This window comes from Brachypodium distachyon, chromosome 4 (genome assembly GCF_000005505.3).
Source record: "Brachypodium distachyon strain Bd21 chromosome 4, Brachypodium_distachyon_v3.0, whole genome shotgun sequence".
Lineage (NCBI taxonomy): Eukaryota > Viridiplantae > Streptophyta > Magnoliopsida > Poales > Poaceae > Brachypodium > Brachypodium distachyon.
The window spans coordinates 11,348,768-11,376,212 of NC_016134.3; the positions used below are offsets into that span (position 1 = coordinate 11,348,768).

Sequence of the window (27,445 nt, forward strand, 5' to 3'; positions counted from 1 at the left end):
AATTAGGGAGCCGCACTACCACTAGAGGTCCTTTAAATCTGTCGTTGTTCTTCTTCGTCCGCTTGTACACGGGAGAGAGAGGGGTTCGTTCCTAATCCTCTCACGTGGAGCCACCACCGACCGATAAATTTCAGCCAACGAATTCTCCCCAACTACCTACCGGAATCCCCTCCCTCCCTGGCCCGGATCCTCCTCCCCCGTCGTTTTCCCGGATTCTGCCTCCTTCCTTCCCTCGCTAGCACGCAAATTCCTGAACTGCCGTAGGCGCGAAGGCCGTTGCGTTGCGCCGCCTTCTTCAACGAAATCCGGCCGGCGCGGCTCCGCGGGCCGCTCGTCTCCTTGCCGCGGGAGGCCGCTCGATGTTGATATGAGTGTCGGGGGCTTGCCGAGAGAGGAAGTGGGGATGATGATGGGGTTGGGAGGGGTGGCGCTGGGCGACCCGCCGGCGGACTACGGCTCGATCGCGGCGGTGGGGATGTTCGTGGCGCTCATGTGCGTCTGCATCATCGTCGGACACCTCCTCGAGGAGAACCGCTGGATGAACGAGTCCACCACCGCGCTCTTGATCGTGAGCCCTCCTTCCTTCCTTCTTCTCTGTGTGTTGGGTTGAGGTGTTGTTGGGTGTTCTGGAATTCTGATTGAGTGATTGTGCTGTCGTGTGGGGTTCGCAGGGGCTGGGCTCCGGGACTGTGATCCTGCTGGTGTCGAGCGGGAAGAACTCGCGGATCATGGTGTTCAGCGAGGACCTCTTCTTCATCTACCTGCTCCCGCCCATCATTTTCAATGCAGGGTATGTGTGGCTCTTCTCCCAGATAATATGGAAGTGTTCGTGGCTTTTATTATGTGGTTACTCGGAATATTCTTTTTTGGGAGGTGACTGAGATAATCAATGAACAGCACGATTTCTGCATGTGCTAATTTCATGGGAGTTCAATCGAGCTTATGTCATCACTTGTTTTTTGGCTCGAAACTGATTTTGCTAATTAATTAGATGGTGAACGTTTTCTGATGTATAAATTCAGTTCTCTAATTATTGGGAGTGACAATGTTTTCTAGAGTAACAAGGAAGGGATACACTGATGCTACATGATTCTCCAACTGCATTTCTGAAATTTTATTTTTAAGTAGCGAAGTGTTGCATGACTCGTAATTCCTCTGTGTCCCCTTTCTCTAATTCAGGTTCCAAGTGAAGAAGAAACAATTCTTCCGCAACTTCATGACTATTACATTGTTTGCTGTAGTTGGGACCTTGATCTCTTTCAGTATAATATCACTCGGTAGGTTTTCTCCCTCTTTAAATTTTACTCCGCATGTTGCTCTCTGTGCTCACCTGTCTCACCGGCACAATCTATCGCAGGTGCTATGGGAATAATATCAAAGCTGAACATAGGTGCCCTTGAGCTTGGAGACTTCCTAGGTGAGTTTCTCTGACCTGAAGTATAAACATTTTGGTAGCCTGTGTGCAAGCATTTACGTTGCCTGTCTGTGGTTCTTGCTTTTGACTCCTTTTGGATGTTAAACTTTTTCAGCACTTGGGGCAATATTCTCTGCTACGGATTCTGTATGCACCTTGCAGGTTTTAAGCCAAGATGAGACACCCTTCTTGTACAGTTTGGTTTTCGGTGAAGGTGTTGTCAATGATGCAACATCTGTTGTGTTGTTCAATGCAATCCAGAACTTTGACCTTGCAAATTTCAGTAGCTTCAAATTCTTACAGCTTGTTGGCAGTTTCCTTTATCTGTTTGGCACGAGCACCTTTCTTGGAGTAGCTGTAAGTTCTGTCATGTTCCCACATTTCGCTTTATTAAGTTTATTTTTCTTACTGAAGTGTGTTATAACTGCAGACTGGACTTCTCAGTGCTTATATCATCAAGAAACTGTACTTCGGCAGGTTTGTACTTAACAGATCTAATTTCACTGTTATGACTTATTCCTCTAATTTGGCATTCTTTCCAGGCACTCGACTGATCGTGAAGTTTCTATTATGATGCTCATGGCTTATTTATCTTACATGCTGGCTGAAGTAAGCACTCAACATTATCAAATCATATTAGTACAATGATATTACATGATTCAGCACTGTCAGCTAGCTCTAATTGGTATTGACTGGTTCCTTTGTTTGGCAGTTGCTTGATTTAAGTGGTATTCTCACAGTTTTTTTCTGTGGCATTGTAATGTCGCACTATACCTGGCACAATGTAACAGAAAGTTCCAGGGTCACAACCAAGTAAGTATTTGCATGGTTTCTCTCAGAAAACATGTGCCTCCATAATTTGACCTTTGGTGATGCTTATGTAATTGTATGCACAACAGGCATGCCTTCGCCACATTGTCATTCATCTCTGAGACTTTTCTCTTTCTCTACGTTGGCATGGATGCACTGGATATAGAGAAGTGGAAGATTGTTAGTGAAACATATAGGTATGCTCTCCATCTGCCTGATAATAATGCATATGTCCTCGTAGAGGGTAATGAGCTAACACATTTCCTGTCCCATGCAGCCCAATGAAATCTGTTGCCTTGAGCTCCATTATTGTAGCGTTGGTGCTGGTTGCAAGAGCAGCTTTTGTTTTCCCACTATCGTACCTGTCCAATTTAACAAAAAAAACTCCAGGCGAGAAGATTTCTATTAGGCAGCAAGTGAGTGTCTTGTTTAGCAACAGCTTACACGTGTTATGTCCTCTTGGAAGTATCCTTTTGTTAATTACATGATGTTGGTCATTCAGGTCATAATTTGGTGGGCGGGTCTCATGAGAGGTGCTGTGTCCATTGCATTGGCCTACAATAAGGTAATGTCTTGTGTCTGAACTATTTAATCTGTGCTTTGGGCACTCAGGTTTCTAGACTTGATGTTTTAGCATGTACTACATACATTCCTTATTGTTGGGTGATTTGAAAGTTAACACCTTATTCTTTATTAGAACTTCATCACTAGGAACAGGTATTACTTATTACTCCCTCCGTTCCATAAAGATTGGCATGATTTTGAACTAGCTATAGTTCAAAACCGTGCCAATCTTTGTGGAACGGAGGGAGTAGCAATTTTATTGACTTAATTTTTTGACAAAATTTTGTTGACTTAACTAGGAATTCAGACCAAATTTGTTAAGCGCATCAACGCAAATATGCAACCGTGCGTGAAACTTTGTTTATTTACCTTCAACACAGTACAGTATATTTTTACCATTATCATTGATTAATTGGTGGAAAAACTCATGAAAAAATCAGCCTGATTTCGAACTTTTCTAAAATTTGAAGATGTCACTCTTGATTGATCTAGAAGCCTAGGAATGTCTCTTGGTTATTACTCCAGGTTCTAGCATGCAACTTCTGTAGTTCTGTTTCATGAACTAGTATGTCTGAAGCAAAAGGTGACCCAAAACCGAATGTCCTTGTTATTCACTCTTGCTGGATGTCCGTAAAATAATATTATATGTGTGATAGTCAACTATCAATAACCCAAAACATGGTTGTACAGTGCACCCGAGACTCTTGCTACTTAAGTCGGTAAAGTTGGTGTATTAGTTGTGACGGAAGTATGCACACCTGTTTCAAAATATTAATTTTGCCAAATTTGAAGATAAATTTAAAGGAAATACTACTAGTATCTTATTTGGAAATATGGAATTTATAATATATTTGTTAGGGATATAATATTATGCTTGATACAATATGTATTTTAAAATGTAGTATTTGTTAGAAATGTAATATGGTACTCCGTACTTGATACACCCACGTGTGATGAAAGCACAGCACATGCATCTGGGTCTGTTTGTAAATTACATAGCTCCATGAAAAGGCTGGGTATTGCTTGTGTGTTCATGCTGTTTAGCATTCATGCTTTGTCTAACTATCTAGTTTGTCATTTGCAGTTTGCAAAATCAGGTCACACGCAGCTCCCCAGCAATGCTATCATGATCACCAGTACAATCATTATTGTTCTTTTCAGCACAATTGTAAGTTCCATCCTTTCCATTTGAAACAACAAAAAGAAAAAAATTCAATATGGAAAAATAATAGGAGTAATAATAATATGAAAGTTAACATCCAAACGATTGCACTCAGTTTTGATATGACCAAATCTCTAATTTATTTTCCAGGTCTTTGGACTACTGACCAAGCCATTGATCAGACTACTAATTCCAACAAGGCACATCACCAGGGAACTGAGCGCTCTTTCCGAACCAGCCAGCCCGAAGTCCTTCCTTGAACAGCTGACGGCGGGTGGGCCCGATCCTGAAAACAGTGTGGGCATACGCCGCCCGACGAGCCTCCGGATGCTCCTGGCAAGCCCAACACGATCAGTCCACTACTACTGGCGCAAGTTCGACAATGCCTTCATGCGGCCGGTTTTCGGGGGTCGGGGCTTTGTCCCATTCGTCCCTGGGTCGCCGACTGAAAGCAGTGTGCCATTACTAGCCCCTGTCAATGAGAGCTAGAGAACTGCACAGAAGAGGGAGGAGGGGTGTGGGGGATCTGACAAAAGAAAAGAGAAGTTTTGTAAATTAGATTCATTGACTAAATGATTGCTGTAAATCTGAGGTAGAAGTGTGCTTGTAGCTGCTGCTGTAAGCTAGTTATCTGTAATGTGTATTCTTTCTTGTGTATAAACTCACTGGTCACGACACATTATAAAGTGGTAGTCTGCAGAATGATATAGCCTCTGTAATTAACAAAGGAATCAAGCAAGTTTTTGTTATGCAGTTTTGTATTCGTTCTTGTAGCTGCTGCTGTGAGCTAGTTATCTGTAATGTGTATTCTTTCGTGTGTATAAACTCACTGGTCACTACACATTATAAAGTGGTAGTCTGTAGAATGATATAGCCTCTGTAATTAACAAAGGAATCAAGCAAGTTTTTGTTATGCAGTTTTGTACAGTATTCGTTTTGAAATGAACATTGTGGTCGATTGAGTCTTTCTAATCAGTCGGTATAATGGTAATTGTTCTTTCTCCTTCCTTGCTGAAGTGGTAATTGTTCAAGGGAAGTTCATCTCTTGAGGAGAATTTAGTTGGGCCACCAAATGGTTGGCACTTCTTTGAGCCACGTCAGCACTAAGGTGTGGGCCCGGTCTTTCAGAATGGTCATCCAAGCAACCAATGGTGATTTGAAGTCATACTAAGGTGTACCTAAACGCTCTAAAAAAGTATGGATGCACACATTTATGGACCATTGGATACGGTGGCATACGGGAGGAGATGGGTAGCATGCGGACCTCAGCGTTCTCATGGATCCATGTTTGTACTTGACTCAAGGATTCAATGCGTCAATCTGAGTCTAACATGACTCTCAAGGACCCCATGGATCGATCTGAATCATTCGTGACTAAGGACTCGACCCTTGGCTCTAGTAACTGAACGGACATTAGAGCTCTCTCCTTGAGTTCATTCGAGAGAAGATGAATTGAGTTACACGCATCATGGAGGGTATTCATAGCCTAAATGACTATTGGTTAGAGGGTAGACGTGATCGAAAGAATCCTTAAACTACTTGGAAACCAATCATTTTTTGTTTCATTCGGTCATTTTTCTGGCGATTAGTTCCTTTCTTCATGTTTGGATCCTCCTTGGACTTGTTTTTTTTTCTTTTCGAGAATGGCCTTTGACTTGTTTGACTAGCTTAACCTGTTGACTATCTTAGATGGCTTGACCAAATCTTGTTGATCTGTTGACCGAATGGAGACTTCCATTGAATTGGGCTCTTGTCAGGTGGATAAAAGACCCCGACCATACGGAAATTGTTTTGTTACCTAGAAAAACCTATCTAACATTACTTCTAGTTTATTTAGCACAAGTATTCAAGCTGTCCATGGTAGGAAGTTGGCTACGACGTATTGATCATGCGATATTAGTAGCTATAAACTTGTACTTCATGTGACACCAACATCGAGTTACATACGGTGAAACTTGCTTTTGTAAGTCAAAATTCCATGAGAGGATAGGCAATATAATACCAGATACAAAATAGAAACTCATCAAAAACATACCTAAACAAGATCTACATTTAAAGATCTCAACACGATAGCCAATAAACACATACGTGTATAGTTCCGATGGTTATTTTGAAAGTGACATTGTTTTTTAACGAAACTAGTTTACATATAGTTATTTGCATGCAGCCGTTATTGCCTTGTTGGATGGGCACCAAGGAAAGATAATGAGATGTTCCTTTTAAGGACAACGGGTCCCCGGAACTAGGTTGTCGTCTTAGACCTTCTCCAATGTAGTACTTCAGTCGGTCCAAACTATATCTTTTGCTATTATGGATCAATTCATACTATTGAAACATGCCAGTGCATGCAGCTAAAATTACGAACCGGTCAATACACATGCACCGCGCAAGCTTCCAATAGCACAATAAAATATCATATAACATGGCCCACCGGACCAACTGATAACCGTTGCATTCATACACAAGTAACTAGCCAATTTCATCAGGGCAGCCCCTTCATCGATGAAGACATATTTCAAAATGTGACCGTTAGTTGTCTGCGTCACATTTCTTCTGCCCATTGACAAAAAAATTATTCTTCCTCCTCAAGTTTGGATATCACACGAAGGAAGAGTCGATTCTAGACAGATGGAGTTGTTTATGTTGGGTGGATCCTACTCTAAAATATGATCTGATGTGTACACTCCGTGCAAAAATCGATTTCAAGCATTGGTCTCTCAGGATGACGCGTGGCAGAGAAAATAAAAAATATGAAAGGCCTTAAATAGCTCTATAGCCAAACTTTTGCCCTATCATCCAGTTTATTTAACACAAGAACAACCTTACATATGGTTTTGTGCAATTCACTCTAAAAAATATCTACCGCTCACAACTATCATGTGACTTTTTGTCTTTTAAGAGAAGACCATCATAGCTAGTTGTATTTAACTCAAACAAACGTAATATCATCGATAAGAAGAACAAAACTCGAAAGATTGTTCAACCAAACAATCATCGTGTGGCTTGGTCAAACATCGTCTCTTCGTCACCATTCTCAAAAGGAAGAGACAATATTGGAGAAAAAAATGTCAAACATGGTCTCTTCCTCTCTTTTTTGAAACTAACTCTTTTCCTTGCTTAAATTAACGTTCTATTTCCTCTTTCTTTTACAAGACATTTTAATTAGCAAAATTGACTTGGAGTACTTGGCATTTCTCCGGGAAAACGAAGGGGAAAAGAAGGAAGTATAGCTACTGGAGTAGCAAAGGCGAGCTCCGTCAGTTTACGCCTTCTCTGGCTCCCTTCTTCCCTTCCCGTCTCGCCCTTCCCATTCCATTTTCCCTCCCAAAGACGCGCGCGGAGCCCCAAAATCTCTAGGGTTTGCCCTCCCAGCGCCACCAGATCCCCCTGCACCCCTCGCAAATGGAGGAGACGCTAGCGTCCTCGCGCCGCCCGGTAACCCTACTACTCCCCGAGCAGCCGGATCCCGCCAATTCCGCCGAGCCTTTTCTGATTTTCGTGTTGTGTGTCTGTGGGTGCGCAGAAGCGTGGCCGCCCGCCGAAGCCGCGGGACAACGACTTCGTGACCGGCGAGGAGTTCGAGGACGAGGAGGGGGAGGACTACGAGGAGGGGCTGCAAGCGCCGGCCCGGTCCAAGCGCAAGCGCGAGGCCTCCGCCGCCGCCGCCGCCGCGCTCGAGGACCTGACCCTCATCGGTAAGCGGCATGTCGCGCTATTTCCCCTCTCTCTCTCTCTCTCTCTCTCTCTCTCCCCCCTTTTTCTTTGCTGCGTTCGTCGCCGTTGTTTCGCCGGAGTGTGTTTGCTGGGTGCTGTGGCTGGGGACCTGCCACTAGGGTTTACCCCTTGAGCTGCTGCTACGATGGAGTCTAGCTGTCCTGCTGCTGCGATTTTAGTTGGTAATTATGCTACCTGGCTGGCCCTGCGTCTGCCTTCTGTTGTAACCAGGATAAATAAATATGTGGCTTTCTGTACTGGGAATTGCCAATTTCTTCGCTTGGCCCGAGGGGTCAGGCTGTTTAGCTTGCTAAACACTGCAATTAGGTGCTGTCAAGTTCCATTTGGGGTTTGTTTGCTAGAAATGTTAGGTCGTCAGCTGAAAAACAATCATTTTTGACCCATTTGATCCCAGTGGAACTTCAATTTTTTCCGAATTTTTAGCTACTAACCTCCAGTATCTAAACGAGAATTTGTGAGAATTGACAAGCGTTGTGTCTTGCTTAATGTGCATGGCCCTCACGTTAGTTCCACCGCTCGTAGCCAACATGATGACAGGTGGCTTATAGGAACAAGGCTTCGTATTAGTTTAAGCAAATACAAGCTCTGACCGGGAGGCCCTGGTTTGCGCAACAGGCCCCAGCCTGTTGGAGCCAGTGATGGTTGGGTGGGAGACTGGGTGATACTGACTACTGGGAGTTACCGGTTGGAAGAAACGGGCCTGCTGGGCCTTGAACTGAACCTTTGCATGGATTGTCGACGTTTCAGCTCAAGATTGGAGTAAAACAGGCAGTAAAAGGAAGTGTAGGAACTAAGGGTAGGGTGTTCATATGTTTCAACATAGTATTGGTCAATAAGTACTATAGATGCTATAGTACATGGGCGCTGTGGGGTCGAGAATGTGTCGTTGTTTATTATAGTAAAGTAATGCTGGAACATGCCTTGTGTCTTTAGCTTCTATTTACTTACAAACTTGCAAATTGCAGATATTGTCAAGCATAATGGCAGGATGATCAGCCATGCTGTCAAAAGATTGGTCGAGGATTATGAATCAAAGCCTAAGTCTGTGATATTTCAGATATTAGCAATGTTTTTTGAGGTAATGCTAAGTTGACATGCGAGTTTTTAGTTTATTCATTTTATTTCTGCAACTTTATTAATTAACCTGCAAAGTTTACGATGACAGGCTTGTGGTGCCAGACATGATATTTATGAAAATGACCTTGATGAGGCGGATGTGGATGACACTGTATTCAAACTTGTTGAGCTATCAAGAAAAGTATCCTATTGTGATTTGTTCAAACAGTGAAATGATAATCACTGTTTGTAGTCATTTAGGTTATCAGATGCACATAATCTATTTACTGATCCTATAAATTGTTCTAGTGTCAGGCTTATATATATGCTCTCTTTTATTTGAGTTTTGTCAACCTTGACTTGAATAGGGCCTCGTGGAAGATAATTATAACTCAAAACAGAAGGGACTTAAGAACTTCAAGGAAAATCTTGTTTCTTTTTGGGATAGCTTGGTCCTTGAGTGTCAGAATGGTCCACTGTTTGATGATATTTTATTCCAAAAAATCAAGGATTTCGTGGTTGCTTTATCATGGTAATTAAGTCTCACCAGTCACCATTCCTTCTTTTTTCTTGACCTTGTATTTATGTATATAATGGGCTGATCTGTTGTTCTTCAGTACTCCTCCAAGGGTTTATCGTCAAGTGGCTTCATTGGTTGGGCTCCAGCTTGTGACGTCCTTCATATCGGTAGCTAAGACTCTTAGTGGACAACGTGAGACCACTCAAAGGCAGTTGAATGCAGAGAAGAAGAAGCATAGTGATGGACCACTTATTGAATCTCTGAACAAAAGACTATCTCTTACTCATGAGAATATTACTTATCTGGAGGAATTGATGCGGAAAATATTCAGCGGGTGAGATTTTCTATTACGAATGACTTGGACTAGCCTTTTATTGTAGCCTATTAGTAATATTTTAAGTATGTTTTAAATTACTTTATGACATTCAGAATCATTCATGTATGGTATCCGAAGACATGTTGTCGCATTTATCCTGTCTAGCAGGGCATTAATTTTTTTTTTGCCACATGTAGGTTATTCATGCACCGGTATCGTGATGTTGACCCTGAGATCCGGATGTCATGCATCAAATCTCTTGGTATTTGGGTTGTCTCATATCCATCACTGTTTTTACAAGATATTTATCTTAAGTATCTTGGATGGACACTGAATGACAAGGTAACAATCAGTTTAAGTCATGGGTTTAGTGTGCTTATTAATAGTAACTTCTCTTTGATCAATGAGACATGGTCTTTATTTTGTGCATTTCTTCTTATAGAATGCTGGAGTTAGAAGAACTTCTATTCTTGCCTTGCAAAGCCTGTATGACGTGGATGACAACATACCTTCTCTTGGTCTCTTTACCGAGAGGTTTTACAGCAGAATGATCCAGCTTGCTGATGATATTGATATTTCAGTAGCTGTATCAGCTATAGGACTCATCAAGCAATTACTTCGGTGAGCTTACTTTCCCAGTCTCTGTACTGAGGTTTTACAGCAGCAGGGTCTTTTGCATGTCTATTTAGATCGCTACTTGGCAAGCTTACTTATTTTGCCATAGCTTTTGAAGGCAGCTAAGCATTTGGAACGCCAAAACTCAAAACCCTTGATGGCAAGCGTTGCTAATGAGGTTTTTGTATGTGCTAACAAAACTAAATTCAAGTTGGACTCCTATATTATCAAATACATAGAAAGCACTGGTAATTCCATTTCTGGAATAAGGCTGTGGTGGTTTTTAACATGAATATCACCTTGCATGGAAATGCAAGCTTAACATATCTGCAATTTTCAAATCGCATCAGTGTAATTACTAATTAGTTACATATTCAGAGGTGAAACACCACATTTGCTAGGCTACATGCAAATTCAGCTTGTAACTTCAAATATTTATTGCTTGGTACTAAAACACAGATTGTTGGCTGAAACATCGCACACACAAGGATACAAGAAAATTCATGTTTTGTTACTGAAAAATACACCACAGCCAACGTAATACTTGATGTAGTGCTGCCACATGATACATAGCTAAGAGGCATACTATTGTTGACGTGATATTCCGCACTATGTTGCAATTTGCAATTAGGTCCTATGTTATCATTTCTTGATGTCTCATCTAGACACTAGATCCACAACTGAGATGATAGTATTAGTGGTAGTAATATGTTTAGGTAGCAGAGAACGGAGGCTAATGACGCATTGCCTGTATGGACAAGATTTATCTGGACGGATCAAGCTAGACATAGCAAAGTATACAAAAAAGTGCCTTACCAAGTCATCCTTGCTATATGGTAAACGAGCCCACTAATTTTCTTGCCCAAGTGAGCAAGAGATCACACAGGCCTTATGTATTCATGTTCTCTTCTGTTCATTACTGCAGAAAAACAAGTGAATGTATCATTTATTTGTTTTGCAGGCATCAACTTTTGAGCGACGATGATTTGGGCCCCCTATACGATTTGCTTATTGATGAGCCTCCTATGATAAGGCGTGCAATAGGGGAGTTAGTTTATGATCACCTGATAGCACAAAATATCAAGACCTCTTCTGGAGCTAGAGGTACCTGCTCTTCAAAGGATTGAACTTTTATGCTTGTCTTGTTGCCAAACTACTTGATTAGTTCAGCCATTGATTATCCTAGCGAATTCCAGATGGGGACAGCGAATCCTCTGAGGTTCACATTGGTCGAATGCTGCAAATCTTAAGGGAATTTTCGGATGACCCAGTCCTGAGTTCTTACGTCATTGATGATATTTGGGAGGACATGAAGGCCATGAAAGTATACCCCTCAATTTATCCAACTCTCATGAAAAGAGTCACAACACATTGTTGTCGGTGTGGCATTTACAACTACAATATTTCTGTTCTGTAGGACTGGAAGTGTATAATCTCCATGCTTCTTGACGAAACTCCACTGTCTGAGCTTACTGACATGGATGGAACCAATCTAGTTCGGATGCTGCGAGCCTCTGCTAAGAAGGCTGTCGGAGAAAGGATAGTTCCTGCAACGGACAACAGGAAGCTGTACTATAATAAATCCCAAAAGGTGTCAAACTGTCAGAGGCATAAATTTCTAATTTCCTTGAAAAATTATGCTTCCGAGTCTGATCCATTTAATCCTCCATAAGGTTCTAGTTATGTAACTTGCACTAGTAAATTAACTTACTGACATTAGCCCAATCATTCCTTGGCTATTTTATAACCATAAACAGCAGCTGCACACCTATACCTGGATGAATGCAAATGATTTAAATCAGCCATGACTGTGAAGGTTCTGTAATATGATAATAGTACTGGTTGAAAATGATCACCCTCTGTTAAAATCATTACCTTACGTGTTGATTGGGAACATACATTTTCCTATCGCTGTGATGGAAAAAAAAATCTGTTGACTCATCACAAGTATCTGGATCTTACACGTGTACTGTCCTGATGCCCTTTTGGGGTCTTCCTTCGTCTAGTTCAGCTTTGTACTCTGTGCAGTGTTCAATATCTTCCTGTTGAATTCTAGATTATGTTGCTCATTCTTCTTACCGCTGCTATTTTTTTCCTCTATCTCGTGTCATTACTAAAGCATGAATTCCTACAGGAAATACTGGAAAATAGCAAACGGGACATAACCAATGCCTTGATGAAGAGGTACCCACAGCTTTTAAGAAAATACATACCTGACAAGGCTAAGATATCCCCTCTAATTGATATGATGACGCTTTTGAAACTTGAGATGTACTCGTTAAAAAGGCAAGAACAGGTCAGTTTCGAAAGCTATTGCATGGTTTTCTAATTTACTTCTTGGTTTATTAATAACATTTGTACATTTGGGTTCAGAATTTCAAGGCTGCCATAGATCTCATTGTTGACGCTTTCTTCAAACATGGTGACAAGGATACATTAAGGTCTTCTATCAAGGCAATTGCTTTCTGTTGCACCGAGTGTCAGGCTGATCTTCAAGATTATGCTGAAAATAAACTTAAGAATCTTGAAGATGAGTTGGTTTTGAAAGTCAAAACTGCGATCAAGGAAGTAGAGGTATGTCTTATTAATATTCATGCTTACCGTGTCTGTCCTGAAGCCATGAAGATAATATCATACTGTCGGCCTTGCAGGCAGGTGATGATGAATACTCCCTCTTGGTTAATTTGAAGCGACTTCATGAACTTCAGCTGTTGAAACCTGTTAAAAATGATGGTTTATTTGAAGATATGTACCGAATCCTAAGTCGCCTAAGAGAGATGGATAATGAGGTATGAACCCTGGCACTTTCTAGTTATTAGCACTTTAGTCTTCCTTGCAGAATCAACTTTAGTAACATACTGAACTAATACATCCATACTTTATTAGGTCAAGAGCTTGCTCATCATCAATATGTACCTTGAAGTAGCATGGTGCCTGCATGCAGTTAATGATCAAAACCCATCTGAAACATCTATCGATGAACTTTTATCCAAGCAAAGCTCTCTTTTTGAACAACTCTATTATTTCTTGGTGGTTCTGCCTACTTATCAGAAAGAGGGAAGGAGCACCACTGTACTTTCCTGCAGAGTAAGCCTTCTGAATTAAACAGCAACAAAGAGAGGGCTACACTATTTGTAAACATTTGTACACCTGCATCTAAGCATGTTGACCCATTGACACGATAGCACCTTTTGGTTCAGGTCTGCATCATTACTGCAGAGATGTGGTGCTTGTTTAAGAAGTCAAAGTATTCTTCAACAAGGCTAGAAAGTTTGGGTTATCTCCCACAATTAGATGTTGTTCAGAAGTTCTGGAAACTATGTGCACAGCAGCTCAATATATCAGGTTTTCTTGTTTTACATGCTTTCTACTTTAAATGTATTGTAAAAGTATAATATCAGCCCAAAATAAATCTTATTCTGTTACTGTTTTAATAATTTTTGTTTGTCTTCAGATGAAACAGAAGATGAAGATGCAAATGAAGAATATATTGAAGACACAAACAGGGATGCCGTAATGATTGCAGCTGCAAAGCTACTCCTTGCTGATACGATTTCAAAGGTTTGTGCTGCATTTTCTTGTTGTGATGGATTCTTAAGCAACTTTCTTCCAGATAGATTGCTTGGGGCTACCTTCTATTATATCAAAATTGGTTCATGTTGAGAGTTTCCTATTGTCAGATAAATGAAGTTTCGGTGATTTATTTGTTTGCAGGATTACCTTGGCCCTGAGATTGTTTCGCACTATGTATCTCATGGAGCAAGTACGACGGAGATCATCAAGCATCTCATTACTGCGCTAAAGAAAAATGCAGACAACGATATAGCTGCTCTATTCTTTGAGGCTCTGAGACGGGTAGGTACTTTGTTTTTATTCTGAATGCACAAAATATTTCTTCATGAGTCCTACAAATTGGTGATTAATATGGTGTCTTCTGTATTAGCATCCAAAAATATGCATTTGTTCTTCTCTATGATTATTAGCTTATTACCAATCACAAAAGAAATACTTCCTCCGTCCCATATTAAGTGACTCAAATTTGTCCAAATATGGATGCATCTATACCCCAAAAGTGTATAGATGCATGTAATATTTCGTCACTTAATATGGGACGGAGGGAGTAATAACTACTCCCTCTGATCTTAAATTCTTGACTCAAATTTGCCCAAATATGGATGTATCTATTCTTAAAAAACGTCTAGATACATGTAATATTTCGACAACAATTTAGGATCGGAGGGAGTAGTAACTATAGCAGAGAATTAGACCCATCCTACGTTATTGAGGATGCCATTACTGATTGAAAATCAACCTGATTGTAAACCAGGAACAGTTAGGGATGTACTCGTGCCTCTGTTGGTAAAAGCGCCATGCTATCATCATTGTACCTTTTGATGTCTGTTTCATCATTTCCAATTATTTAAAGATTTCAGTGTCTGACAGGAATTTAAGATAAATACTTTTTACAACTGCCCTGGATTTCTATTCTCATTTTTGCATTTGATTTTTAATCATTGTTTATGAAATGTGATTTGCTTGTGTAAATCATTTTTGTATTCATATCTAAGTAGGCATTTGAACGGTATATGGCCCATCTAAACGAAGGAGAGAACCAAAACCTGATAGGCAAGTCTTATTCGGAATGTCAAGATCTTGCCAATCGGCTTGCGGGGTACTATGTTGGTGCTGCTCGTAATAAAAACAAGTCTGAGATCTTGAAGATTATCCAATGTGGCGTTCCATTTGCCTTTGTGGACCTCCCAAAGCAATTGTCTTTCCTCGAGGCTGCTCTTGTGCCATTTGTTTCTAAACTTCCCTCAGCAGATATACCAGACATGTAAGTTCTCAACTCTACCATTTGTGACGTCTCCTTGATTTTGTGCTTAATTCTGAGTCGTCTTTGCATGTAGCATGACAGATGTACAGAAGAGGGCACAAGATAACAATCTGAATGAAGATTCAAGTGCTTGGCGCCCATACTTCACTTTTGTACAACACCTACGTGAGAAACATGCAAAGAACGAGGTTTTACCTGGTGCGTTGAACTCCCTCTCTCTGTCATGCTAAGCTGTGCCTTGTGTTCTAGAACCGCGCAAAGCTTTCTTCTAGAAATTGTGTCTGACTACTGTTTCTGATCCAGAGGAAAAGGAGGAAAAGCCTGTAAAGCGCAGGGGCCGCCCGAGGAAGGTTAGAGAAGAACCTGCGAGAAACCTTTTTGAAGAACACAACTCTAGTGACGAAGAGTCTGTTAGTGATTCTGACCAACGGGGGCACGGTGGAGATGACGACGACGACGACGATGCTTTTAACCAGCCTTTGATCAACACGTTTAGGCCTTCTGCATCAAAGCTAAGGTCACTGAAGGTTTCTCAACAGGGAACAAGTAGTCAGAAAAAAGCTCCTAAAGCTTCAGGTAAAGTTCATGGTATTGCTCTTACTGGTTTAGTATCACGCCCTGATAAATTGCAGCAGTAGCAGGTATGAAACCTCTTTCACTCTTCCCATTTCCTGATCACAGCCTGTAATTTCAGGAAGCAATAGCTGATGAAGGGATGCACCGACTTGGTCTTGTCGGTGACGCATGATTAATGAACATTAAAGCTCACATCGGTTCAACTGACGAGGAGATGCTGAGACCAGCTCTGTTAAGCACGCGGGACAACAGCCATCGCTTGCTGTTTAATTTTTTTTTTTGAGGAATCCTTGTTGTTTAATTTTGTTGTCTAATTAGGCATTGTAGATGATTGTACTTGGATTCTCACACCCCTCTTGTAATCCATGTGCCAGGTAGTTTTAGATTTCTTACTTTTCCTTCCCCCATGTATGTATATCATCTTGTGTAGTAATATATGCAAGGGGATGGCCGTTCTTTTCCTTCTCGTATTTTGTATGCGACACCTATGTTTTCATTTCGATATGCATGCGATACCTTTTGACCATTAATTGTGGTGTATGAGTCTGAGTCAATCTAAAACTTGACGTCCCTCTTGAATTAGTCTCCTAGGCCAATAGCCAGGAGGACTGAAATGGTCTTACCATGCCCTAAAAAATATGGTCTTACCTGAATCCTGGGCCAGTAACCAGAAGAAATCCTTGTACCTACATCCTTGGGTGCATCACTACACTTAACTCTTGTCCTTGCGAGATTAGGTGAACTATGGATAAAATCTGATGTAAGACTTATCGTTGATGCTTTCTCAACAAACATCCCCGGCTAATGCTGAGAAGGGAGCGAGGCAAATTCAACAAGAATTGACCGAGAATTTGGCGATGGAAGAGCTGATAGCATGACGAAGATCCCAGGGCATAGGAGGACATATTGATTACCTAGATGACCTTGCTAATCATAAGCTTTTGCTCCTATTAGCGATAGCAAAGGAAACCAAGCAGCTTTGAGGAGCTAACAAGGAGTGGATGGAGTTGGAGCAGATTGGCGGACAGAGAGACAACCAGGAGCAATCAGACGTGGCAAATGGGATCCCATCTACAAATACAATGGGAGGATCGGCATGGACATGCAACGAGTGTCGTCGAATGTACCAACAACAACACCCCCCTCAAGTGAGCTTGGGGATCTAGATCACCAAGGCAACGACTCTAAGGAGGTGGTGACATCTTTTATGTTGCCGTTGTCCGATCCAACATGACCGAATCTAGGATTTGTCCCATAAATTATAGGACTAACAAGAGTTAAGACCAACAGAGAAGAAAAAGGACGATGATTCCATGATGACGCTTTTAAGGGAAACGACGCCTACAATATCATCGTCGCAAGCTTTCGCCAAGAACCATACATGCCCCCACGGTGCACAACCAACCCTTGCATGAGACTCGGATGCCAATAGTGAATGTGTCCACTGCGAAACCTCCAAGGAGGGACGTGACGCCGCAGAGCTTTTGACAGGAACCGACGATGACAAGTGGTCAGAGGGTCAAGGCCTCCCACAGACCACGCCAACTGTTGGCGGGTTAAGCCTGAACGATGAAGTTGTGGCACCTAGTTCGAATGCTTGGCTCAGCAAGGTGTGCTCAGGGGAAAGACACCCTCACTCCAACACCATTATCATCCTTGAGTCCCTTAGTCTGGTCGCCTCGCCTACTGCTTCTTGGGCATGATGTCATGCGGTGGTCCTCGTTGTCGAATGCTTCGAACAGTAGACTCGTGACACCCTGCTTAGAGTTCTTGGTCCAGCTAGATGTGCACATGCAAGGACTGTATTCGCCCGAGTGATCTCCTGCTCTCCATCATGCTGGGCTACTTGGCAACCTTACGTATGACGACACGACTTCGAGAGCCAGGGTATGCCACCACATGGGTAAGGAGGCTTCTTCACTCGACGACTTTGAGAAACAAAGTATGCTGACTTGGATGGCAAAGGAAGAGGAAAATACTTCTCTCAAGAAAATGCCACCACCTCAAATGTTAGGGGTGACCTTATTTGTAGGGGAGAGCACTTTACAATTACACATTTGCCACTAGGCTTTACGCTTATGCAACTAACTCCTACGTATGTACATTGTTACTCTAGTAATTTTTATAATGCCCTCAAGACCTCTCATGGATGGAAGCATCCAGTGGTGAAATTACATTGATGCCCTCGGTCATTTTCCTTCATCCATACACTGGTACTTTCGTGTGACGTATCATGAATTGAAGGGACGGGCTTGCCTTTGCAGTCTCAGGATGGTGTCACATGGGCCTAAGACGTATTGGAGTGATGTCTGTCCACGTCCATTTTGAACAAGACGTAGACCTTTTCCACAACAATGACCGAGATGCCGTCTCTCCAACGCAAGCGCCACCGAAAAGCCCGTGGCATCCTCACATTTATTCCTGACAGCTAGCCTCGCCGCCTCCGAACGCTCCCCCTGACCGCGGATTTATTACTAGTATTTATTAGTTTCTATTTATTTCAATTGCAGTTTTTTATGTGCAATAGTACTTTTTTAGTTTTTTATTATTGCAATTGCACCCTTTTTGTGTTATTATAGACCTTTTTAGTTTTATATTTTCTATGCAGTTGCACCTCTTTTATGCAATTGCAACTTTTTTTGACCGATTATGCAATTGCACTTTAATGATAGGACCTAAATAATTGCTTAAATTCACATGTTTAGAACTTTAGATAGTCAATTGAGCCCTGGTCTTTTCGTCTTCCTTCGCTCAGATCCTCAGAGGTTACGGTGGACTTGCCACCGCGCCCCGCACGCCGCCGTAGCCACTCCGGGATCCCCCAACAACGCCCCGACCGCCGCCGCGTCCATTTCCCCCTTCCTTGCTCACGCACCTCGTGCTCATGCCGCCGTCGCCGCCCGCGCCGCCGTCGCCGCGTTCCCGCGGTCTCGGCGTACCGGTTTCCGAGGTATGAACTTCTGGTCGTAACAGCGGGGGCCTTAGCCCGGAACTAGTCTACACGAATTCTGTCTCCGGGTTCCCGCACCATCTAGATCAGCGCCCTGCAGTCGTGCTTGGTGTGCGTGCGTGTGTGTGTCTGGGAGGGTTTTGGTGTGAGAGTTGCTCTGGCTTTTGCATGTCAAGTGTTTGTGGAAATCACCGAGAGGATTTGGCCGCACTAGTTGGCATGCGCATCCCGGTTTTAGGCTCTCCAAGCTACTAAGAACTAGTGTATCATGTTGGACCGGACGTGTATCGTCTGCAAATTTGTGGCTTGTGCTTGGTGAAGTGCCCTGTTTGTTTGTTGTTTGCAATAGTAGTTTGATTCGTATGGTTTTGTCTCTTGAAATGAAGCTGTAGTGCTGGAAAATCCCTGCCGGTTTGATATCTATTGGGGCCAGGGAAAAGAATGCTGATTCTGCATAGGGAGTGCTGAGTAGTGTAGTTAATGGGTTGTAGTATTAGTATATATGTTTGGTTTATGAATAGCACGGAGAAGCAACCAGAAAATTTCTCGCGTGAGTCTTCAGGGAAGACAGATATATTTTCTTAGGAGCTGAAGTGAATGTGAACTGCAGTCTATGAATTTCCTGTGAGGGGGCATCTAGTCAGTTGCCCTGTTCCTGCTCATTGGTGAATCATTTACTCAGTTGACTTATGAAATTTTGTAAGATGTGATCGCTTGTGATTTGATGTTTTATGCAAAGAAAATTAAGGTTCCAGCTTTTGGCTCTCCATGATTTGTACAACATATCTATATTATCTAATACAATATAAGTCTGTGCCCAGGCTAGTCAAAATTTGCTTGGGTAGTTATAACACCCCACATTTTATCTAGATAGGATATATGAACTGAGTGGCTCAAAATTTGTTGCACCGAGTGAAAGATGTTATGGAGCTGGGCAGCCTGGCCTTCAGTCCTTCACTCTAACAAATGATTTCTATAATGCAACATATACTTCGTATCAAATATCAATGTTTATTTCAAGTAATTCTCCTGAACTGCCAAATGAATTCACATGTTAGCCTCGATGTTATCTGGGCACTGTCTCTACAAAGTGTTGGAAGATTTTCTCATACATGCAAACCTAGATAGCCGAATTGTTATGCATCTAGCCTGAACAAAAATATAATCCATTTTGTTTACTCGGTGCAGATGATAGACATGGTTTCTGCTATTGAAGAGCTTAGTGGGCTCACTTCTCGGGAACTTAGTGAGATGCTGAAGGAGTCAGAGAGCTTTGTCCTGCAGTGCAAGGCAGAAGACGGAGGTCCAAAGCAGGTACTTAATTACATCATTTACATATATTTCATTTTCTTATTCCCCTAAGACATGTTCTTTGTAGGTGGACATGGAAAAACTTGTATCGTCGCTTCCTCGTCATCTTCTTGCTGTATGTTTGGAGCTTGGAAGTGGTTCAGAGTTGACATACGTGCTTCGTGGCATGCGCTTTTTGCATAGTTTATCTGAGCTAGCAACTCGTCACACTAGGCTGGAGCAGGTAACTCCTATAATTTCACACAAACTTGTCCATTTCATCTCAGATGACATCTTATCCTCTTTGTCTTTGTGCTCTCTTTTTCTTCCATGTCCAATTTAGCTAATGAATCACATCATAAAGTAAAGTAACTACACCTTATATGTGTTCTCTGATGCATGCACCAATTTGAGTTATTTATGCAGCTCGTTCTGTCATGCTTGCACTATTTTTTTGTGTCCAATAAAGGTCAACTTGCTCATGTTTTACTGTCTTGTTAACTATGCCAAATGAGTATATGATGAGCATTGAGTCCAGGGCTTGTTTATTGTCTTGCAGGTTCTGGATGATGTGAAATTATCTGTACAAGTCGTTGACCTAATATTCTTTGTGTTATCCATTCTTTCCAACTCGAAGAAGGTTCGGCAGCCACCGGATTACCTATTGAAAGTGACAGTCTTATATATTTAATCATTATCATTTATACTAATTTCTGGTAACAGCTGTTGTTTTAAATTAGGAAAATCATCTTGGTGCTTCTCCCTTTATACATTCATCACTTGTAGCAGCAAGTCTTCATCTGTTGACAAGCTACTTTCCATCTCAGTACAATGAACTTGTTTCTATTCTACTTGCACATCCGGAGGTAACACAACTGGTGATTTAGTGACTATTTAATTCCATGGCTCGATCCTGAAGAAGCTGTGAACTAAAAGCATTGAAGTAACCTCCAGATTTGTTTCAGATTTTATTGTAGATCTGGCCCCTATTTTGTATTGCTTTTGGTTTCTGAACTTCCGGATTTTATCGGTTTTCATCCTCAGTCCTCACACTACCAGCTTTTGTTTATAACATATTGTGCAATGTTAACTTTATTCTTAGGGTTCTAATCAAAATTCTTTTCAGTTATTCTGGTGATTTGTGGTTCAATCAGATCAGTAACAAACTAACAACTGACTACTGTAGCTGCCAGGCTAACCTGAATGGGAATTTGCAGTATCTTTATTAATCTTTAAAATGTGTTCAATTCTTTGGTTGCTCTATTGTCATTAGAGGCTTGTATCTGTGGCATCATCTTATGATATCATAAGATATCATGTTAGCATATTACTTTCTTCAGTTATTCTACTGTTTTATGTAAACCCTAGCTGGCAACAAAGTTTTGTTGACTATTGCCCATTGTATGTCTATCCCACTGTATGTTTTTATGTGATGTGATAGTAATTATTTGAATCATGTTTCTTGTATATATACTCCCTCCGTTCCATAATTCTTGTCTAAAATTTGCCCAAAAATGAATGTATCTATTCCTAAAAAGTGTCTAGATACATGTAATATTTCGACAAGAATTATGGAACGGAGGGAGTATGTCACTTAGAAAGATCGTTCAGAAAAAGAAACATACAAACACCTTCCTTCTCCTAGTTGGTTTCTTTGTGTGCTCCCTGGCTCACTATGGCATCCTTTGAAATGAATGTTATGTCAGCAGTTAGCACTTCGTGTTCATTATTCATCTCTGTAATATCCAATGTTTCATGGTCAGGTTGATATCTTTATGGATTTGGCCTTTGATAGTCTGCATGAAGATATGAGGTTATTGAGTCGCAGGCTATCAACATTTGGCACCGATGCCTTTCCTGTTGGTCCTTTAGAGTCACAACTCACCCACTTCATCTGCCAACAGTGCGAAACATCATTGCAATTGCTTTTGTTGCTATGCCAGCAGAAGTTATTTCGAGATCGTATTTTAGAAAACAAGGTACTTTATATCTTTAGATATCTCATTTCCTGAATCCTAGTTCTACTGTTGAAGGAAGAAATTGCTGAATGAGACCTTCTTCTTCTGCTTTAAGATTTAAACAAGATATCCTTATTTGGTCATACTGATGCACATAGAATGGTACCACACCAACTCATTACCTGTTCTCCAGTTTCAGCTCAATGCTTGCATCTTACTACTCCTTGCATATAATTTCCACAAGGTAGATTAACCTAGATGGATCTAGTGGGAGGAACCATACTTAATTTTGGTGATGCATACATCTCTGATATTTAAAAATGTGTTTTTTTTAAACGATCTCGTGACCGGATTCCACTATCAGCGATAACGGAATACACCCATGTTCACCCACAGATGTCCACACACACTTCCCGCCTACTAGCTAACAAGAACGCACGAAGCTTAGCGTTTTAAACGCAACAGAAGTAAACAGAACAGAACATAACCTAGCACATAGGGCTAGCACAAAAGTCGACGCTCATTGCTTCAAATCTCGTTCTTCGCTCATCCATCACAGCCACGCAGTACTAGTGCAGTCACTGTTCCCCATCATCATCAGCCTTCTGCTTGCCCTTCTTATCTGCATTCTCATCAGGCCGTGAGTCCTTCCAGCTGTTCTTGTCCAGGCGTGCCTGCCTGTCATGGTACCTGCGCCTCCGCCTGTAGAGCTGCAACACCTGCCAAAAGATTAGTTTTATCGACCCCAGATTGTAATCCTGCCCAATAGCGAAGAAAGGCACACGCGTAGCATATGATCTCTGCAGGAGATCGTATGAGCTTTTGTTCAAAGCAGGCTCTGTTTTGAATTTTCCAAAGTGCCCAGCATATAGCTGCAATGCCCACAATTTGTAAATTCCTGGATATTGGGAATTGTTGTGCTATCCACCAGAAATATTGAGAAAAACAAGCAGGTCTGGTATAAGCCCCTATTGCCATACTAACGACACCCCAAGTATATTTTGCTGCCCCGCACCCAAAGAACAAGTGATGGATAGTTTCGAGCTCTGAGCAAATCTACAAGTGGTATCCCCACTCCACTTGCGTTTTAACATATTATCTTTTGTTGCTATGGCGTTATGCCAAATCAACCAAAGCCAGACTTTGATTTTGTGAGGGATCTTGGCTTTCCAGAGATGTCTAAAGGAACGGTCTCTACCCCCCCAGGCAAGGTTATCATATAAGGATTTCACAGAGTAGTTCCCTGATTTAGTCCACTTCCATTTAGGCTCATTCAGAGCCACCCCCCACAGCTTATCATGTAAAGCATTTAGATCCAACTGTAGTGCAGGATCCAGCCAACGTCTAAAAGTTAGGCGCCAACGTTGTTCATACATCTCTCGAACAGTAAACCCCACCTCTTGATTAAAAAATGTGTATATAATCAATCAGTAATTAGTTGCTGTCTATACTTACATGGTATGACCTTGGAGGATGACAATTCAAGAAATTAAATACTCAATGCAGGATCTCTGTAGAAATGGACGTATACTGTCACTCTCTCTAACTATATTGAAGTTAGGTGTTCCGGAATGTCTGAAGGGATCCGCTCATATTGCTTCTTCCATTTCCAGACTGAAGGCAAAAGTCCTTTCTATTGTAAGTTGCTCACGAGTCTTGACACATGATCTTCCTTTGTTTAAATCAAGTAGTAGTATACCGTCACTGTCTACTGCATATACACAATGTTGGGCTACTAATTAAGTTCTTTGTATATACATTCTCTAGGTTGTACAACTTTGTGAAGCTGAGGGTATTTCTTACCTTGATGAAGTTGCCACTTTACCAAAGAGCATGCAACTAGGGCAAACCTTCGCACTAAAAGTTAGTTCTCCTAGGGCCGTGATGGTGAATAAGATTACTGACAATTTTATTTAATTGCTGACAATTTAATTGCTATCATTTACTGCAGGTTCTTGATTTGCTGAAAACTGCATTTGGAAGAAAAGAAAAATCTGTGGCTGGTTCTCATGACAAGAGTTACCCCATGGGTTCTGTGCTTATCAGTGCGTTACGTCTTGTTGATGTATTTTCTGACGATTCAAACTTCAGATCGTCCTTCATAAATAATACTGTAAGCTTTGTAATTAACTGCTTCTGCTACCTTGATAGGGTTATAGCCTTTTAGCAACTGAGAGAAGTGTTTTTTCGACGGAGAGGTCGTATTGTACTTCAACTTCTTTTTGTTCATATCTTTTGCAGATTCCCTTTCTGACCCAAATTCTGGCTAGTCCTCATGATGAGTTTGTCTCAAGTTGGTGCTCTGTTAATATGCTAGTGACGGAAGATGATGCTAATCTAGAATATGATCCATTTGGTGCAGCTGAGCTGGCACTGTTAGCTGCTTCCAATATGTTAACTGAAGCTAAAGCTAACTATTTATGCCCTTTGCGCATTATCAATACTGCAATACCATATGCCCAGAGAAGAACGTCATGTGTGGTGAAAATAATAGCAAATTTGCATGTCTTTGTTCCAAACATATGTGAAGGTCAGACCTTTTTCTTACCTGCTATGAGCTGCTGTACAACTTTTGTGTAACATGACTAAAAGCTAGTTCCATCGTCATGTTAACAGAGCAAGAAAGAGACCTTTTTCTTCACAAATTTCAGAATTACTTGTTATCAGAGAGTCCTAGGCCATCATTGGACAATCCAGCATCTGATGAGGCCAGTGCAGTCTGTAGAAACTTGGGTACAGTCGCATGTGTTTTTCTTTTGCAATTTTTTGTGCATGTTTATTCATTGTATTGCATATCTAACCTCTTTTGCTCGATTTGCAGGATCTTTGTCCCATTATGCTAAATCATTAATTCCTAATAAACTGTTAAATGAGGACGATGTGCATTTATTAAGGTCAGTAATGCCGTTTTGACTGGTCTTTGTAATTTGTTGGTTTATTTGTCGATATTTGGTTTTCATTTGTTGCATTCACCTGACAATTCTTTGATTATATTGTCAGTCAAAAAATTCTTTGATTATATTTGTCAATAACTTTCCTTTTCCTATTGCAGTGAGTTTGCTTGTAAGTTACAAACATGGTGTAAATCAGTAGCTGGACTGAGAACATTGCAGGTTTGTTTGGTTTACTCATTTGATTATGAGGATCATACTAGCACAAGCCAAAACTTTGTATCCTACAAAAATAATTTTAAAGTGCATAACTCTCACTTTTTTGTATGGTCGGTTTGATGGGTGTGCTCAATGCGTGAAGGAAAAAAGAGGAGATTGGAATGTTGCGTTGGCAACTTCATTCCCTTTAAGCAGTGTATACTCAGTGAGCCATGAAATTTACACCAAAGGGCAAATCAAAGAAAATACTCACATTTGAGATATAATAGGGGCTGTAGAATAAAGTGAAGTTAAATTTCATGTGATATTAGAAGGTCTAGCCCCTCTTTTTGTCCTGGAGAGGGTGGGGGGGGGGGGGGGGGGAGCTGTCTCTGTCTCTGAGTTCACTCAATATCTCAATTTCTTAGATGATCTCACTCTGTGCTGCTGTAGGTGGCAAACAGTGATACATCATCACAAATCAAGGAAGACTTGCAACGGGTGCAGCAGCCACTACAAACAAGGGCTAATGTAACTACTGTTCCAGATTCTAACATGTTGATTATGTTAGTCATTGAGTTAGTAATGTAATATTTGATCCCAATCAAAACTGATACTAACAGGATGTGCAGACCATGGAAGAGTCGGTGCCAACACCGTACATGAATCATGAGGGAAATGCTAGGGATGAGACTCCAAGAAACCGCGCCAGTATAAATTGTGGGCTCCTGCAGAATTCAGTTGGTCAAAACCTAATTCATCTTGGTGTTGCGAGAACAACTAGCACAGGCTATACGGGTGTCAGTACTGCTACTAGTACAGAACTCCAGCACGGTAGAAGTGTGGATCATTTCAAAACACCAGAACATATAAAAGGAAGTGGTCTCCAGGACGACGATGAGAGGCAACGTAGGAGAAAGAAGCGAACCATTATGAATGATGGACAAATAAATGAAATTGAGAATGCTCTAGTTGGTGAGCCTGAGATGCACAGGAATGCGACTTTGCTTCAGGCATGGGCAGAGAAGTTGAGCGGGCAGGTATATGCGTCCTTTCACTTTGGTAATACTCATCTTTTATTAGGTCTAAAACGTACATGCTTGTCTGATTCATAAAAATGTGGCCATACTTTTCAGGGTTCGGAGATAACATCATCACAACTAAAGAATTGGTAACGGTGAAATTACTTTACTTCTTTCCTAGGGATTTACCATTACTTTTACTTTTATAATACTCCCTCCGTCCAACAAAAGATGTCTCAAGTTTGTCAAAATTTGGATGTATCTAGACGTGACTTAGTGTATAGATGCATTCAAATTTAGTCAAAGTTGAGACATACTTTGTTGGACGGACGGAGTATAACAAACTGTCCTGCTTCAAATTTATTTATTGCTACAGCCTATTTTATTGCCTTTTCTTTAAATTCCAGGCTAAACAACAGAAAAGCTAAGCTTGCTCGTATCGCGAAAGAAAGAGTACCATCTGAGGGTGAGAATGCTGATAAGCCATCCACACCAGCTACTTCTCACTTTGGTGACTCCTCAGAAAGTGCGGGTGAGGAGAGCTATTTTCCACCTCCAAGGGTGATGAATGCCCTAGGCATATCAAAGGGCAATGGTCTGCTAAATCCAGGCACCAATGATACAACTACGCAGTCAGAGTTCAACCAAAACATCATGACGACCCGCCCTTTTACAAGATCATATTCACTTGAGCCTGGGCGTCCAGTTTTGTTGATTGACAATGAAGGGAACGAAATTGGAAGGGGGGAGATCTTTCAAGTCGAAGGCATGGCACAAGGGAGGAGTCTAACAGAGAGTCGCATCTGTATTATTGATATCACTGAGCTTAAGATTGAGAAATGGAGGGAGCTTCCTCACCCCTCCGAGGCATCTGGAAGAACGTTCCAAGAGGCAGAATCGAGGCATGGTGGCGTGATGAGGGTGGCGTGGGATGTTATCAGGATTGCTCCTGTGGTGCTGTAAGTCCCGTTCTTTTTGCAGCTTGTAGTAAGGCCGCCCTCCCATGTTGGCATCGAGAAAGTACAGAGTAGAGAGAACTTACAATCTAGGATCTGAAGCCATGATCAGCTCCTATGGCAAATGAGCTGCTCAAGTAACTTGCATTTTGCAAAACCTTTTGAGTATCATATGTTGTATCAATGCACCCAATGCGGTGCATGTTTGGAAGGAAATACACCCTCTCAGGTTATCAGTTCTGCTATATCTGTCCATTGTTCATCACAACGACTTCAATCTTACAATGTTGCCTTTACAAACATATGTGTATGTCTGTTAGCTGACATGCGTACTGTTCATTACAAACAAGAGAATTCCATTGAGCTGGGTCCAGTTCAGAAATCCCCGGGCCTTCTTTTTTATCTTCTATTTGGTCGACAAGTGATCACTTCCGTGTTGAGTTTTGAGCTGGGTTTTCCGTAAAAAAAAAAGGTTTTGAGCTGGGTTCATTTTCAAAATTCCTAGGCCGGCTTTTGTTTTATTTAGCTTTGGCGGGCAAGCGATCACTTTCATACCGTATCCATGAAGTTGATAT

The 27,445-nt window shown here is 41.5% G+C and overlaps 3 protein-coding genes across 6 annotated transcripts; all 3 read left to right on the forward strand.

The window, feature by feature from the left end:
• Window positions 1-81: 81 nt before the first annotated feature.
• LOC100838830 (sodium/hydrogen exchanger 2) lies at window positions 82-4,791 on the forward strand. The gene is made up of 13 exons (XM_003577238.4): window positions 82-568; window positions 672-790; window positions 1,180-1,277; window positions 1,358-1,417; window positions 1,530-1,771; window positions 1,845-1,891; window positions 1,957-2,023; window positions 2,127-2,227; window positions 2,314-2,421; window positions 2,502-2,640; window positions 2,727-2,789; window positions 3,873-3,956; window positions 4,101-4,791. The coding sequence occupies exons 1-13, from the start codon at window positions 368-370 to the stop codon at window positions 4,437-4,439; spliced, it is 1,668 nt and encodes a 555-aa protein (XP_003577286.2). The 5' UTR covers window positions 82-367; the 3' UTR covers window positions 4,440-4,791.
• Window positions 4,792-7,206: 2,415 nt separating this feature from the next.
• LOC100839138 (sister-chromatid cohesion protein 3) lies at window positions 7,207-16,135 on the forward strand. 2 transcript variants are annotated; one of them, XM_024454412.1, is made up of 22 exons: window positions 7,207-7,385; window positions 7,474-7,645; window positions 8,651-8,763; window positions 8,851-8,943; window positions 9,110-9,273; window positions 9,359-9,595; window positions 9,775-9,919; window positions 10,020-10,198; window positions 11,154-11,296; window positions 11,389-11,516; window positions 11,610-11,783; window positions 12,327-12,488; window positions 12,566-12,766; window positions 12,844-12,981; window positions 13,079-13,279; window positions 13,393-13,537; window positions 13,647-13,753; window positions 13,907-14,047; window positions 14,764-15,029; window positions 15,103-15,227; window positions 15,333-15,605; window positions 15,711-16,135. In XM_024454412.1, the coding sequence occupies exons 1-22, from the start codon at window positions 7,353-7,355 to the stop codon at window positions 15,731-15,733; spliced, it is 3,363 nt and encodes a 1,120-aa protein (XP_024310180.1). In that variant the 5' UTR covers window positions 7,207-7,352; the 3' UTR covers window positions 15,734-16,135. The 2 variants fall into 2 exon arrangements, with proteins under 2 accessions (XP_024310180.1, XP_003577287.1); XM_003577239.4 differs by having other exon boundaries at window positions 15,724-16,135.
• A 2,188-nt stretch (window positions 16,136-18,323) lies between these two features.
• Window positions 18,324-27,252, forward strand: LOC100839444 (nodulin homeobox). 3 transcript variants are annotated; one of them, XM_010239175.3, is made up of 17 exons: window positions 18,324-18,555; window positions 19,744-19,869; window positions 19,934-20,089; window positions 20,405-20,485; window positions 20,586-20,711; window positions 21,609-21,824; window positions 23,310-23,441; window positions 23,571-23,666; window positions 23,755-23,916; window positions 24,045-24,333; window positions 24,420-24,536; window positions 24,625-24,697; window positions 24,856-24,916; window positions 25,346-25,423; window positions 25,516-25,932; window positions 26,029-26,063; window positions 26,322-27,252. In XM_010239175.3, the coding sequence occupies exons 1-17, from the start codon at window positions 18,490-18,492 to the stop codon at window positions 26,875-26,877; spliced, it is 2,787 nt and encodes a 928-aa protein (XP_010237477.1). In that variant the 5' UTR covers window positions 18,324-18,489; the 3' UTR covers window positions 26,878-27,252. The 3 variants fall into 3 exon arrangements, with proteins under 3 accessions (XP_010237477.1, XP_010237478.1, XP_024310181.1); XM_010239176.3 differs by having other exon boundaries at window positions 25,525-25,932; XM_024454413.1 differs by lacking the exons at window positions 18,324-18,555; window positions 19,744-19,869 and having other exon boundaries at window positions 20,028-20,089; window positions 20,569-21,824.
• Window positions 27,253-27,445: the final 193 nt, after the last annotated feature.